At 52.0% G+C, this 15,958-nt stretch overlaps 1 protein-coding gene across 2 annotated transcripts; it reads right to left on the bottom strand.

Moving 5' to 3' along the window:
• Positions 1–712: 712 nt before the first annotated feature.
• Positions 713–8,048, bottom strand: ITGB1BP2 (integrin subunit beta 1 binding protein 2). 2 transcript variants are annotated; one of them, XM_010304492.2, is made up of 11 exons: positions 7,531–8,048; positions 7,251–7,300; positions 7,096–7,152; positions 6,372–6,520; positions 6,121–6,233; positions 5,796–5,854; positions 4,780–4,850; positions 4,434–4,536; positions 2,955–3,074; positions 2,434–2,496; positions 713–1,119 (listed from the first exon to the last, which is right to left on the bottom strand). In XM_010304492.2, exons 1-11 carry the CDS (start codon positions 7,592–7,594, stop codon positions 874–876), a joined length of 1,095 nt encoding a protein of 364 aa, XP_010302794.2. In that variant the 5' UTR covers positions 7,595–8,048; the 3' UTR covers positions 713–873. The 2 variants fall into 2 exon arrangements, with proteins under 2 accessions (XP_010302794.2, XP_075619436.1); XM_075763321.1 differs by lacking the exon at positions 4,434–4,536 and having other exon boundaries at positions 4,821–4,850.
• Positions 8,049–15,958: the final 7,910 nt, after the last annotated feature.

Genomic DNA, 15,958 nt, shown 5'->3' with positions numbered 1-15,958 from the left:
GAAGTGCCCGCCAGAGGGCGCCGCGACGAGAGGGCGCCGCTGTGGGGCTGCGCGGCGTTTTCCGGTGTAGGGAGCGGAAAGGGGATAGGGGCGGGGCGGAGGGTGGACTGCAGGCCTTGCTTGCTCCTGCTCTTGGATTTTAATACCTGAATATTTTAGTACCGTCGGCCAATAGTGTGTGTCGCTCTCCGACCCCCTTACCAGCGCTGTGAGGTGTTAAACAGCGAAACCCCCTCAAGAATCCCCTGCCTCCACGCCCTTCTTGTCTCTCATCGCTTGGTGAATATTGACCTCTCACACCGGGGCAGTTTCATGCCTATAAACGGCTTTGAAAAGGAGGACGTCAAGTCCCCACTGGAGCCACAGGCAGCGATGACGTTTCCCTCGTGCCTGCAGTTGCCATCTCCCTCATAACACCTCCTCGGCCTGGTTCCCCCTTCATGGAGGGAGTGAGGTGATGTGGGGAGTGAAGCTGAGCTCACTGTCCTGTCCTGCGCCTCTGCAGGCCCCAGAAGTGCCGGAGTCAGGCAGAACACCGGGCTATGAGCACCCTGGCCACAAAGAGACCTGGCACAGGCACAAGCTGCCTGGAGTGCAAACAAGGGGGCTCTTCCTGTTCTCCTGCCCTGGCCAGGCACAGGAGAGGGGAAGATAGATGACAGATTCAGCCTGCTGGCATTTCTTAAGCACCTATCAGGAATTTCAGAGTATAAACTTTGCTGTGGGTTTTTATTACTTGCCCCTTCTGACCCAGGGAGAGGGTGTCCTGCAGTGTGCATGTGGCTCTGGGCTGGGTCTGCTCCTCTGGAGCTGGTGCCAAGGTCCCCAGCAGCTCAGGAGCTGGCACTGCTCAGCTGCTGAAGCACTTGACTGTCAGATGCTCAGTGTTCTCATCTCCAACTCCTCATCTTCCTCTGACCAACTCAAGCTGTCATCTGAGTCTTCCTCCTGCACTGCCCCAGGCTCCTCTGCATTGGCAGCCTCCTTTTGCTCACCACAAGAGTGCAACCTGCTTTGAGGGAGCTCCAGCCTGGCCCAGGAGCCAGGGCTGGCTTTGCAAAGTGTGATCTCCACCTTGGTAGGGACCATGCTCACAAAGCTCTTCTCTATTTTGATGACCTAGAGAGAGAGGAAAATGCAGTGAGCTGGGCAGGCAGCACATGCTCATCCTTCCTCTTACTGGCAGAGCCCTGCCAGAGGAGAAGAGAGGAGAGATCTCCTCTCCTTGTGTGCCAGGAGACAGAACAGGATAAAACATGGGCTCCAGCTGCGCTTCACAGTGTTATGTCTAAGCAGCACCACAGTGGTGGTACGGAGCTTAGAAGAGCTCAGCTAGTTGTAGCCACATGCATGGCTGCAGTACAGCCCTCTCCCCATGGCAGTGAGCTGTGCTGAGGCACAAGCATACCCACGCCCAGCAGCACACTCTGCTGCCTGCGAGCGCAGGCAGCATGTACCAGAAATAAAGGCAAGAAATGTACATGCACATTCCTCAGTCTCACTGTTCTTTCCCAGCCAGCAAGCAGCTGAGAAATCAGAGAGCAAGCCTCTCCCCCACTGCCTGCTCACAGGCACAGCAGTATTGCAGGGGTAGACAGGGACCTGCTGGGACAAAGACCCTTTGGGACAGTCTGGGACCAAACCCAAAATGCCTACAGAGCCAGCAGTGACATCCAGCTCTGCTCTTATTCCAGGATTGAAAGGTGCAGCCACCAGCAGACTCCTAAACAACCCTTAAACAACCTCCTCACAACCCTTAAGGCATTCTTGAGCAAAGATGGCTATAAATGCCAGTACCTGGGTGACTTGCTCCCAAACGATCCCAACAAGAGCAAGCCAGTGCTGTGGCAGCATTTAAAAGAGAGTAGCCAGGGTGCCTCAAGTAGTGCAGAGCAGTCAGATGGCCACCGAGCCCAGGCATAGTCCTGGCATGGCTCCCAGGGGGTATTACCACCATGGGATCAATAGAGAAAAACCTAATTTCCTCATCAGCCTTTGTTGCTATAGAAAACCGGAAATGGGTCATCTCTGCTATGACAGCCATGGTGGACCTGTGTTCTCCACAAGGCTTTGAGATTTGGCAATGAATCTCACTGAGGAAGGGACTATGAAATGGCTGTTTGTTCCACAAACGTGCCAGCCATGGAAAGAGACAGCATCCCGGGGGCCATGGAATTTGTATGCAATAATACAATCAAAGTCTGCCTCATGCTCCACATACAGGAAGGACTGTATAGAAATTGCAGCAACAACCATTTCACTGCTTTATCAAAAGTCTGAGAATCCTGACTATGCAGAGACTAATTTTCCTTAGCAGAAGCCTGTGTTTGGGGCTGCAAACTCTTCTCCCAGAGCACAGGCTGCCTCACAGCATTGCAGCCCAGCCCCACACAGACTACTAGAATAGGGAAGTCAAAGTAAACAGGATCTTACCCCCCAGAGATCCAGTTCTGCCTGGAAAATCTTATTCCCTTCAAAGATGATGTGAACCTCAAGCTGAAAGATCAATAGAAAATTATCTGAGTGAATAGCACAGCACTGCTAGAGCTCTTCCCCCAGAGAGTGCAGCTGCCTTCCAGCACCATAATGAATCCCATGTCCTGGCTCCGGTGTAAGGGTCTGGCGATTCCCTCATCACCTGAGAGCATTTCACCCCCTTCAGAGCATGCCAGGTTCACCTCTGCCACCAATAGAGGGATTCAAGGCCAGCAAAGCCACCCACTGAGGCCGAGCACCACTGAACCAGAGTGGTTGGGCAGATGCTGCTGCAGCAGCAAAACCACTGGGCTCTCAGCTTGGGGACAGTGTCAGCAGTGTGAACCCTAGCTGCAACAACAGACCCAACAGGCCATCAAAGAGCGCCAGGCACCCAGCTGGCTCCCGGCTCTTGGCTTATCAAAATCAGGTGCTATGAAAGTGTGCATCACCAGCCCAGCTCTGCTGGCCCCACTCACCACAGTGTGGTTGGCTTTCACGCTGCTGAGGGCAGGCAGGGGGTTCTTGGCATAGACTGTCACTACCACCTGGCTGCTGGTTTGGTGCCAGTCCTGCCGGCACAACACCGCCGCCTTGTCCTGCCAGGGAGAGGAAGCCATCATGGCACAGCTTCTAGCCCAAGCACACCCCAAACACAGGGGATGTCTGTGCTGGAGGATGCTCCTTTGCAGGTCTCCTTCTCAGAGTCCCAGCTGAGGTCGGCATCAGCTAAGCAAGATCAAACCTGCCTTTTGTGCAGGTTTTTAAGGGGAAGTGGTTCATGTGAAGGTGGGCAGCCCCTACCAGGCTGTCCCATGCAACATGGGGCATCTGTGTTGTGCTTGGGATTGCTCCAGAATGACATGTTAAGACCAGAGACATCCTCTTCTTGTTCAAGAGTCACTCTGCTGTGCCCAAGTTCGAGGGTGCTGTGCACAGTCAGGAAACTCAGTCTGAAGGGCAGTGCACGGGCTGTTGCTGGACATGGATCATGCCACCATGCTAAATTTGGGAGACAGATGAGCCCCACTGGCCACATTTCACCATTCTCCCACAGAACTCCCGCCTCATCCATGCCACAGGCAGCTTTGGCCCCACCAGGCATTTCTAAGCATCACCAGGAGACTGACCTTCTGCAGCCCTCAACATTGCCAGCCAAAGAAATGTCCCAGGAGGAATCCCAGCCCCAAAATCAGGTGACAATTAGCACAAAGCATCTACATCGCAACATCACAGTTCATTCACTGCAGCCTCCTTTACATCCACTACATGTTTTCCGCTCCAGGACAAAGAACAGACTGGGCTCATAGGGGGTTGCTGACTGAGAGGAACATGGTGCACTTTCAGGAATATCCTGGGCCGCTTTGGTGTAACTTTCCCAGCTCGAGCCTTTTTCCAGCAAAGAGCTTTCCTGGGGAAACTTGCACACACCATACAATATTGGGAATTGGGATCTTCTCCCCATTGCCCTGCCGCAAAATCATGTCACTATGTAGATGAGGTTCCTCCTGGGAAGCAGTTGCAGGAGGAGGGAAAAAAAACCCAACAAAAAAACCCCACTAAAACCAAATTCAGTCATCTGCAGTCATCTGTCAAAATTTTGGGGTTTTGGGTTTTTTTTCAGGGCTTTTCCTGTGCTCAGCTGCCTGTCCCTGTGTGGTGGCCTGCAGTGCTGGCTGCGCCATACCTGGGGACAGCTCCTGCCTCGTTCAGCTTCCTGTTGCACATCTGCCCATTGGGCGTGAGACCTGACACATTTTGTGAATGCAGGAGCAGCATTTTAAACAGCAGATGGGTGAAGAGCGTGCACTCAAACGCTGCATAGTCATCAATTATGAAAATTAAGAGAATTAAATGCAGAAACTGGTATGAAGGCAGAGCAAGTGAAGGGGCACTCTTCAGTTGCCAGATAGTGGCACTTTTGCTCACACGAGTTGCCCTACCAAGAGCCCCCTTACCCCCTTCCCTGTCCAGCAGTGCCGCCCGCTGCTGCAGCCCAGCTGCTCCAGGAAGGCGCTGAAGTCTGTCATTTTGACTCCACAGCAGCTCCAGTACTTCATCCTGCGGAGAGAGGGATGAACTGAGTGGGGACCACCCATGGGAGCAGGAGAGGGGACCACAGCAGGCTTTGGGGTGTGGGGGAGAGGGGCTTGGAACCAACAGCTCCCCCTGCCCACCTGACACCCCGGGGGGTGTCACCCACGACTGCACTGGCCGTGCTGCTGAAGCCACACAACCTTGTGATGCAGCACTTTCAGCCCTCAGCACGGTCAGTTTGCTCCCCAGTAAAGGGTTGTTTCTTACCCCTCATGGAAGACAGGAGCACCAGGATGGAAAGTACAAACCTCTCTGTTGCTCTCTGGGCCCTGGTAGATCTGTGGAGCAAGAAGCAAAGGAAAATTTTGGTTGTGCCTCTGGCACAGCATGGCATGGAACAGCAAGGCATCTGCCCATCAGTGCCCATCCCTGCGTAGGGCACAGCATGATGCCCAACATCACCCTTTCACAGGGTCCAGCATCTATGAAGACTAACTCTGGGACTATGCCCAGCTGGCAGGCCAGCACTGGTTCCTGCTCCCTGCCAGCTGGACAGCCACCCTGGCCTTGCCAGGACCCCAGTATCATCCCCATGACCCTGGCAGCAGCCCTTCTGTATGTCCTCTCCCAAACACAGCCTGGTCCCAGCCCGGGGCTGGGCAGCATTGGCACAGTGGGCAAGTTTGGATACCACAGAAACTTACTCTGAGGTGCAAGGGGCCATTCGCCCATCCTGTCTCTTCCCAGAGTGTGTTAATCTCGTGTCCTTATCCACCTCCCACCTTTTGCTCCCTGCTCACTCCCCTCTCTGCTGCTTTCCAAGCATGCTGGCCGTCCAGCAGCTTGGTCCCTCCAGCACACGCCTTGGGGCAGGCAGACAGTCCTACTCAAGGTGGCCTTGGAGCAAGATAGAAAGTAGGCTGTACTGCATTAATTAAATGCAGGTGGGACTTATTCCACATGCATTTTACCTATATGCCCATATCCTGAATATATGCTATATTTCATTGCAAGCAATTAGCAGCAATGAAATGCAAATATACCACCAATCCAGGAATCTGGAAGCCTCTTGCAGGAATGTGGCTGGGAGGCAAGAGAGGCAGCTGCTCCAGGGACAGAATGAGCAGGAGCTGATGGACCTGATGGGTGCTGCCATCTCCCTACCCATCTGGCACCCTGCCCCACACCTGGTGGCAGTTGAGAGATGAGCCCCTGAACTGGATTTGTGATGCTCCTGGCAATGGCACAGACCATGCAAAGCTGGGACCCTGCTGGGTACTCACTGCCTTGCAGGCTGCATTCTTGCAGGTGGTGCCAGCTCTCACCTGGGCAGCCACTTCACCTGTGAGAGCAACACAGTTTCACCCTGGGGCATGCACCATACACACGTGCCCCCAAACCCCCCCACAGCCCCACTGCCATCTCCCCAGTTTAGCATGCACAGCCCCTGAGCACAGTGCATTGCAATGCATCTCCAAGATGCAGCTCTGTGGGTTTGCAGGTGGCTGAGCGTGTAGCACCCGCCATCCTGCACTGAACCTGCCATGCTAAACCACATGCTGAACTTGCCACATTGAACCCCGCTGCCATCCATCAGCTCATCCCTACCTGGACAACTGCCCTCAGGTACTTTGTCCTTGGAGGACAGGTTCAGTTTCTGCAGAGCTTGCTCCAGAGACCTGGATACTTTAATCGGCAGCAGTTGTCTTGGCTCATCAAAGCTGGAGAACAGCAGTAGCAAAGGTCGAGTGGGTTTTTTTTGCAATTTAAGTGTTGTTGCCTCTTCTGAGGAAGTAGCAGGGTAGGACACACGTAGAGGTGGCACAGCAGGGTGACACTGTTAGCTGAGCCCATCTCACCTTGGTCTTTCCTGCTGCATCTTCTCAGCTGATTTTGGTCTTTGGATTATGACCTCCTCCACTGGTTTGGCTTTCAGCTTGTCTGAGGCTTCCTCTTGGCCAACAGGCTCAGGGGGCTTCTCCTTGCTGTGAAACCCCTTTGTGCATCCCTGAGCAGCAGAGGCAAGCCTGATGCTTGCTTTGCCCTCCCTAGCCTGGCAGCTGCTCCCAAACCCTGCTAGTTTCCATGCTCTGGTGACTCTGTGTCCTGCAGAGATGGACTCTGACCCCGCACCAGGGACATGCAGGGATTCCCCAGGGCAAGAGGGTGTGGCAGCCTCACCTGCACCATGGCAGACAGGTCTTAGCTCTGCTGCACCCCAGCCTGGCAGCTGAGGTGCAGCAAGAGTCTCCCCCACATCCCTAGTCCTCTGCTGCCTCCTTCCCCCCTACAGAACTGTTCAGACATTCACAGCTGTGCTGATGCTTAGGGCATTTGTGTTCATCCTGCAGGATCCTGGTGGGGGATCCCAGCCCCTTCTAGCACCCTTCTCTGGAGCACCTGCCCCACACTTTGGGAGCAGCACCCTTGCTTTCAGGATCCTTGGAAGCAGACAAGAAATCCCCAGCCCACAGGGTGAAGGGGGTAGCCTTGGCACAGGATGGGAATGGGACAGGACAGGGCAGGGGCAAGGAGGAGAGAACGGAGGAGCAGCAGGTGCATTTGGGCTGGCAGGTCACTCACTTTTATGGAGAGGAACTCAGAGAAGTCCGTTGTGCGTTTCTTGCAACAAGACCAGCCCTAGGCACCAGGAGATGACAAACTGGTCAGGTGTGGGCAATCCCGCCAGGCACAAAGTCTCTCCCTGCAGCTGCAGCCCCGGCTTATGTCCCACTCACCTTCAGGGCATCGTGGAAGATGGGGACACCTGGATGATACAGGCAGGAATCTGAAAAGGGAAAATCAGGCAGAATCTTTCAGGAGGAGCAATCCTTCCCACGAGCCACCCATGACACCCAGCAGCTCCTGAGCCAGTTCCTGCCATGCAGGCTGCCTGTGCTGGGCTCGGCTCAGCCCTGCTTGGCAGCTCAGGCTGCAGCATGGTGGCTGAGGCTGCGGACCGGGAAAGCAGCATGTATTCCCCACTCACCCTGGTGCAAGGCCGATGAGCCCACTTACCCTTTGTGTTGTGCTCAGGATCAAACCTCTGCCCACAGCCTTTGTTGTAGCACAGCGACGCCATAGCTCAGGCGTACTTGCAGTGTCCTTGACTCCTTCCACAAAAATCCCATCAATCTCTTCCCTGCCCATGATCCCCCCTCTGCTTCCCCGCAGTTTCCAACCCAGGCGCCGGGAGGTGGTTTTGCCTATCTTTGGAGGCAGCCAGAGGACGTGGCTGGTAACTGGAGAGCAGGCTAAAGATGGACATAGCAGCTCGGCAGCTGACAGGACCTGGCACTCACATTATGTCAAGAGGCATTTCTGTCCTGCCGCTGTGACTGGCAGAGGGAATGGGCACTGCAGGGTGGATCTGCACCTGGGGTGGGCAAAAGACCTCCCAGCGCCTGCTGTCCCATCAGCATCCGGCATGGAGGCATCAGTGCCACCCTAGTGCTCATGCTTGCCTTGGGGCAGCCTACGACTCCTCTTGACCAACTGCTCTCAGTTTCTTTAGCATTTATAGAAGCAGCTGAAAGTTTCCTGCAAAAGAAGGGAAGAGACTTCCCAGAGTCACAGGGCAAAACCTGTGCTGATCTCCCTCAGACCCAAAAGGCAGGATAACCTGCTAGACAGAGGTACCAGCGGACCAAAGCAGTGCATGTGGCCAAGACATCCTTCGATGCAGGGTCTTGTGCAACCCAGGGAAATTTGTCCCCTGGAAAATCATTGTCGTCACAGAAGAAGAGCACAAAATGTTACATGGGCCCCCCGTATCCAGGAGAGGTTTGCTTGGACTCCCTACTCCCATTCTGGGACCCAAGGAAACCTTCTTGAGAGCAAAGGTTTTACTTAGTTCCTACAAGCATCTAAAGCAAATATTATTTTTTTTGTGTTGTTCCTGTTTGCAGAGGCAGCTGTTTCCTGGGTGCTGCCCTGACCTGCTGGAGCACACAGTGCCTGGAGAGTATTTCTGCTCAGAAACTGGGTTCAACATAAACCCTTGGCTCTATCAGACAGTGCAAAGGGCAGGTCCTCTAGGCAGCAGTTGCCCAGGGAGTTCACTCAGGACAGGAACCCACTGGGTTCTCAGGAGCTAATGTAACCCCATCCATGTCCCACACTGTTTGTTTAACCTAATTAATCCCCTTACAACAGCCTGCAGGATCTGCTGCCACCCCAAGGTGATCTCTGAAGTCCAAAGTTAGGATCAACCCTTGCTGAAATTCTGGAGCTCACCAGAGAGATGACTCCAGACTCATTTTACACTGGTCTGCTGCTCTACCACCAGCTAAGTTCAGCCATCCCCACCTTGAGATGCCCTGGCCAGCAGCAATGTAGGGCTTTTCTTTGTCATCTCATTAGCAAGGGAGATGGCCCCACTTGAGGGGAGGACACATGTCACCATCAGACCTCCTTATACCTGGGTAGTCTGTTTATAAACCCACATCCAACCCAAAAGCTAAGAGGTAAACATGAGGGCACTGGGGAACTGTCACACCAGCATAAGTCATGTGCCTCCCTCAAAGGACTGCAATGCCTCAAGACACAATAAATGACCCAATGGTCCCAAAAGTGGGTAAAAAAATACTGCTGGCATCCAGAGCCTCTACTCAGGCAGGAGGGATCATCTGGGACCTGGGAAACTGGGCAGAGCCCTGTGACAGGGGAATTTGTAGTCCTGGGAGCTTAACAGAGCTATAGGATTTCAGATCTCCTTGCTCTTTCCCTGAGCTGTCAGCAAGGCTGCAGCTGTCGCCATCCCAGTGCCAGTGAGAATCTGGAGCTTGGGTTACCTCACATGCCTTGGAGGAAACGCCAAGAGGATGCTGTGGCTGACCCACACACTGACCCACACATAGGAACCAACAGGTAACTGGTGGGGGGCCACAGCTGAGCAGAGCCCCCTCAGCACCCAAGGAGCAGTGGCAGACGGCTGAGAGCATGCAGCAGCACTGCTCTGCTCTCGCTCCTCTGTTGCACCACTGCAAATGAGGTGGCTTGAAAGACAGAACCTACTGGCAACATAGTACAGTGGCATACGGTAGATTGGGGTGTCCACAGCTCATGGCCCAAGGGGAGGTTCTCCAGGGAGGACAAGGTGAGGGGGTGCAGCCTGGGAGACAGACAGGAGACATCCACCATGAAACAGAGGTGAGCTCCAGGGGAACCGCTTGGTTGGCCACCAGGAGATTCAAGGCCCTGCTAGAGCTGATGCTTTAAAAATTAGAAAAAAGAGAAGATGAGGTTCAGGTGGTGGCAAAGAGCATGCTGGACTGCACATCCATCACGCACCATCTAGGTTGAAGATGTGGCTTTCTGGCAGTTGCATTAGGGCCACAGGGCTGCATTCCTGTCATGGTTTCGGCTAGGATAGAATTAATTTTCACAAGGAGCCAGGACAGGTGACCCAAACTAGCCAAAGGGGTATTCCATACCCCATGACCTCCTGCTCAGTATAAAAGGGGCTAGTTGGGGAGAGGTGGCTTCCTTGCAGCTCCAGATTGGTCTTAGTATGGGCTGAGTGTCCAGCCCAGTGGTCCTCTGGTCAGTAAATTACCTTGTGTTATCACCTGCTTTGTATATTCTCAGTACTGTTGTTGTTATTTCACTCTTCCTTTACTGTCCCAGTAAACTGTTCTTACCCCAACCCATGAGTTTTACCTTTTCCTTCTGATTCTCCATCAGCAGGATGGGGAGGGGTGAGCGAGCAACTGCGTGGTACTCAGCTGCGTCAGATCTCTTTTGGTGCCCAATGTGGGGCTTGAAGGGTTGAGATAATGACAGATCTGACAGGAGTGTGTTAAAACAAAGTTGTCATCAGTATTTAAAATGCTATTTAAAGAGTTGCTGGTCACAATGGTGTTTTGTTTTCTCACATGGCTCTGGTATGTGAAGCCTTACTTGCTCTATGTGTTTCCTGCGGTGCTCTTTATCACCTCTGGGAGAGGGGTCAGGATTCTCATTTTGCTGTACTGTGTAATATTAACTTAAGATATGATACCATCAATGGTGATGAGATTAAGCTGGTACTTGTATGTGGCATTGCCGTCATGTCTGTACCTCGGACGACATCTCTTGGAATTGATTATTAATAGCACCCAATCTATGGGGAAGATGGGGGCGGGGGGGGAGAGTAGTTTCTCCCGCTCTTTCACCTCCCCTCTTTCCTTCAGGCTGGTTACAGCAGCTTTTGAGAATTTTGAATACTCTTGGGATGTTCAAGCCAGCATGCTCCTATTGCTATGTCTCCTGAATGTGTTTCAAGTCCTGTTTAGGGTTACAAGAAATTGTTTTAAGAATAGCACCCAGAGATCTGCCCCAAGGCTGGCTGGATAGTCGTGGGTGGCATGGCATGTGGGAGAATATGGGCAGGTATCTAGAGAACTTCTCACCTCCAATGGTTTGGAACTTCACTCCTGAACAAGCAGAGGACTCTGATAAAGTGATAGAATATTTGAAAGGAAAATGCTGTGGTTATTCCAAAGAGGCACAACTTGCCACACTGTGCTGGGCCCTGGCTAGTGTCAACCAAACCAAACACTGCTCGATAGTAGGCAGTGCCATGAGGGGGAAAAGAGCAACAGGAGCTGTGTCTACACCAACCCCAGTGACAGGCACTGCAGCTGAACCAAAAAACCCCAACCCGTGCCAGTATCAGTTGCCCCTATATGCACGAAGAAATACACAAAAAGCCCAGTTCACTTAGGGATGATGATGAACCTGGACCATCATGGGAACAGAAGGAAGAGGCAGAACCAGAGGCAGTCACTCGATTACTGTCCCTGAGTGAGCTGTGAGATATGCAAAAAGATTTCAGCCGCCTTCCAGGTGAGCACATTATCACCTCGCTGCTCCGGATCTCGGATAATGGGGCCAGTAGCCTGGAATTAGAGGGTAGGGAGGCTGAGTATCTGGGATCCCTGTCTAGGGAAGGGGGCATCAACAAGGCGCTTGGTGAAAAAGGCACAAGCCCTCAGCTTCTGGAGGTGACTTCTGTCAAGCGTGAAGGAAAGGTATCCCTTCAGTGAAGATGATGTATGTCATCCAGGCAAGTGGATCACCATGGAGAGAGCTATGCAGTTGCTGAGGGAATTAGCTGTGTGGGAGATGGTTTATTATGACCGGACAACGTGCAGTTACCCGCAGATCCTGATGAAGTCCAATGTACCCAACTCACGTGGCAGAAGTTTTTACGGAGCACTCCATTGTTGTATGCCAACTCATTGGCAGTGACTGGAAAGGTGAAGAGGCACCAACGGTGGATGAAGTTGCTGGCTAACTCCAGCAATACAAAGAAAGTCTCTCTTCCTCCCTCTTGGCTGTGGAGAAACTGTTCCGGGAGGTCCAGCAACTCAAAGAGAATATGGCCTATTCCCCACCAGTACGGACCGGTATCTCAGCTGTTAGGAGTAAGCATTCCTGTGCTCAAGAGAGAGGACATAGAGGGTACACACCATGGGGGTCTCCTGTGTTTTTTACCTGCATGAGCATGGGGATGACATGAGGAAGTGGGATGGAAACCTACCTCAACCTTAGAGGCACGAGTACGTGAGCTGCAAGGCAAAACAGTTATAAAAGGGATTCTTCCAGGAAAAATGCTGCTCCAGTTTCCAGCGGACATCCCCCCAGACTGAGCGAAAGACATACTTATACTTATGATCTTGTTGAAGGGACTTCTGAGTCCTTTTTGGAAGAAGTGAGTAATGAATACGATGACCAGGATTAGAGGGGCCTTACCTCCAGCCAGGTGGAGGAGAGGGACAACTGTGTTTATTGAACTGTGTGGATCCGATGGCCTGGACCATGAGACCCATAGGAGTGTAAGGTTTTAGTGGACACTGGTGCACAGTGTACCCTAATGCCATCGAACTATGAAGGGGCAGAACCCATCTGCATTTCTGCAGTTACAAGGGGATCCCGACAGTTGACTCTACTGGAGGCTGAAGTAAATCTAACTGGGAATGAATGGCAAAAGCACCCCATTGTGACTGGGCCAGAGGCTCCTTGCATCCTGGGCATAGACTGTCTCAGGAGAGGGTGTTTCAAGGACCCAAAAGGATGCTGGTGGGCTTTTGGTATAGCTGCCTTGGAGACGGAGAAAATTGAACCATTATCTACTTTGCCTGGACTCTCAGAGGACCCTTCTATTGTGGGGTTGCTGAGGATTGAAGAACAACAGGTGCCAATTGCTACCACAACAGCGCACCAACGGCGATATTGCACCAACTGAGACCCCCTGATTCCCATCCATAAGGTGATTCGTCAACTGGAGAGCCAAGGAGTGATCAGCAGAACCCGCTCACCCTTTAACAGCCCCATATGGCCAGTGCGGAAGTCCAATGGAGAGTGGAGGCTGACGGTAGACTATCGTGGCCTGAATGAAGTCACGCCACCCATGAGTGCTGCCATGCCAGACATGCTGGAACTTCAATATGAACTGGAGTCAAAGGCAGCCAAGTGGTATGCCACAATTGATATAGCTAATGCATTTTTCTTGATCCCTTTGGCAGCAGAGTGCAGGCCACAGTTTGCCTCCACTTGGAGGGGCGTCCAGTACACCTGGAATCGACTGCCCCAGGGGTGGAAACACAGCCCCACTATGTGCCATGGACTGATCCAGAGTGCATTGGAACGGGGTGAAGCTCCAGAACATTTGCAATACATTGATGACATCATTGTATGGGGCAACTCAGCACGACAGAAGAAGTTTTTGAGAAAGGGAAGAAAATAATCCAAATCCTGCTGCAGGCTGGTTTTGCCATAAAATGTATTAAGGTGAAGGGGCCTGCACAGGAGATTCAGTTTTTAGGAATAAAATGGCAAGATGGGCGTCGTCAGATCCCAATGGATGCGATTAACAAAATAGCAGCCATGTCTCCGCCAACCAATAAAAAGGAGACACAAGCTTTTCTAGGCCTTGTGGGCTTCTGGAGAATGCACATTCCGAATTACAGTCTCATTGTAAGCCCTCTCTACCATGTAACCCGGAAGAAGAACGATTTTGAATGGGGCCCTGAGCAACGACAAGCCTTTGAACAAATTAAACAAGAAATAGTTCATGCGGTGGCCCTTGGACCAGTCCGAGCAGGACAAGATGTAAAGAATGTGCTGTACACTGCAGCTGGGGAGAATGGCCCTACCTGGAGTCTCTGGCAGAAAACACCAGGGGAGACTCGAGGTCGACCCCTGGGGTTTTGGAGTCGGGGATACAGAGGATCCGAGGCCCGCTACACTCCAACGGAAAAGGAGATATTGGCAGCCTATGAAGGGGTTCAAGCTGCTTCAGAAGTGATTGATACTGAAGCACAGCTCCTCCTGGCACCTTGACTGCTGGTGCTGGGCGGGATGTTCAAAGAGAAGGTCCCCTCTACACATCCTGCAACTGATGCTACGTGGAGTATGTGGGTCTCACTGCTCACACAGGGGACTTGAATAGGAAGCCCCAGTCACCCAGGAATTCTGGAAGTGATCACAGACTGGCCAGAAGCAAGATTTCAGAATATTGCCAGAAGAGAAGGTGACGCATGCTGAAGAGGTACCACCGTATAATAAACTACCAGAAAATGAGAAGCAATATGCCCTGTTCACTGATGGGTCTTGTTACATTGTGGGAAAACATCGGAGGTGAAAGGCTGCTGTATGGACTCTCCACATGACGAGTTGCAGAAGCTGCTGAAGGAAAAGGTGATTTGAGCCAGTTTACAGAGGTTAAAGCCATCCAGCTGGCTTTTGACATTGCTGGTTGTGAACAGTGGCTGCTGGTCTACCTCTATAGTGAGTCATGGATGGTGACAAATGCCCTGTGGGAGGGGGGTGGAGCTGGTTACAGCAATGGAAGCAGAGCAACTGGCAGCGCAGAGGCAAACCCATCTGGGCTGCCCCATTGTGGCAAGATATTGCTGCCTGGCTAGAGAAGCTAGTTGTAAAGGTACGTCATGTAGATGCCCATGTACCCAAGAGTTGGGCCACTGAGGAACATCAGAACAACCAGCAGGTGGATCAAGCTGCCCAGATTGAAGTGGCTCAGGTGGATTTGGACTGGCAGCGTAAGGGTGAATTATTTGTAGCTCAGTGGGCCCATGACACGTCAGGCCATCAAGGAAGAGATGCGACATATAGATGGGCCCTTGACCGAGGGGTGGACTTGACCATGGATGCTAGCTCACAGGTTATCCATGAATGTGAAACATGCGCTGCCATTAAGCAGGCCAAGTGGGTTAAGCCTGTCTGGTATGGAGGACAGTGGCTGAAATATAAATACGGGGAGGCATGGCAGATTGATTACATCACACTCCCAAAACCTGCCAAGGCAAGTGACGTGCTTACAATGGTGGAAGCAACCACTGGATGACTGAAAACATATCCCGTGCCCCACGCCACCACCCGGAACTCTATCTGGGGTCTTGAGAAGCAAGTCTTGTGGTGGCATTGCACCCCAGAAAGAATTGAGTCAGACAGTGGGACTCATTTCTGAAACAACCTGATAGACGCCTGGCCAAAGAGCATGGCATTGAGTGGGTGTATCACATCCCCTGTCATGCACTAGCCTCTGGGAAAACTGAACGATACAATGGACTGTTAAAGACTGAGAGCAATGGGTGGTGGGACCCTCAAACATTGGGATACACATTTAGCAAAGGCTACTTGGTTAGTTAACTCTAAGGGGTCTACCAATCAAGCTGGCCCTGCCCAATCAAAACTTTTATGTGCTGTAGAAGGGGATAAAGTCCCCATAGTGCACATGAAGAAAATGTTGGGGAAGACAGTCTGGGTTAGCCGTGCTTTAGGCAAAGGCAAACCCACCCATGGTATTGCTTTTGCTCAAGGATCTGGGTGCACTTGGTAGGTGATGTGGAAGTCTGATGTGTACCTCAAGGGGGCTTGATTTTGGGTGAGAATAGCCAATAAATTAAATTGTATGATGTTAATTGCTAAATAACCCTGTCATTGTATGTCATCATTGCTACACTTGCTATATTCTGTACTGATGGTATTACCGTAAGATTCACCCAAATTAATGGAGGATGAAACTGAGTGAAGTGTTGCAGTGATGGAACTAGAACTGACTTCAGCAACTGGCACCCAGCAACTTCCTTGAAATTGACATCTTCAACATGCAGACTGTAAGCATGGACCACACCAGATACACCAGCCACAAGCTCTGGATGCAGCATGCAACAGTCCAACAGCACACATCATCTCTCCTGCCCTGAGAGACAGTTATGACAGATGGAGCCCAAAGTCATGGACTAAATGAACTCAATGGACATTTTACAGGGATGGCCTATAGACTAAGGGAATGATATCTGTGTATGCATATATATATGTCAAAGACGGGGAAAGCGGTAGTGATTAATTGGAAGTGTAGGATCTGGGGAAGTAGACTGTACAGAATAAGGGGTGGATACCATCCTGGTTTCAGCTAGGATAGTTAATTTTCACAAGG

This window comes from Balearica regulorum, chromosome 11 (genome assembly GCF_011004875.1).
Source record: "Balearica regulorum gibbericeps isolate bBalReg1 chromosome 11, bBalReg1.pri, whole genome shotgun sequence".
NCBI classification, from domain to species: Eukaryota; Metazoa; Chordata; class Aves; order Gruiformes; family Gruidae; genus Balearica; species Balearica regulorum.
The sequence above is the reverse complement of the archived record's forward strand: the minus strand, read 5'-3'. Positions and strand labels throughout refer to the sequence as shown.

Excerpts from the sequence above, each read along its gene's own strand:
- ITGB1BP2 (XM_010304492.2), bottom strand. The coding sequence starts at position 7,594 with ATGGCGTCGCTGTGCTACAACAAAGGCTGTGGGCAGAGGTTTGATCCT. Across the intron at positions 4,851-5,795 it reads AGAATGCAGCCTGCAAGGCA|ATCTACCAGGGCCCAGAGAG; the intron begins GTGAGTACCCAG and ends CTTGCTCCACAG. Across the intron at positions 4,537-4,779 it reads GCTCCTGTCTTCCATGAGGG|GATGAAGTACTGGAGCTGCT; the intron begins GTAAGAAACAAC and ends CTCTCTCCGCAG.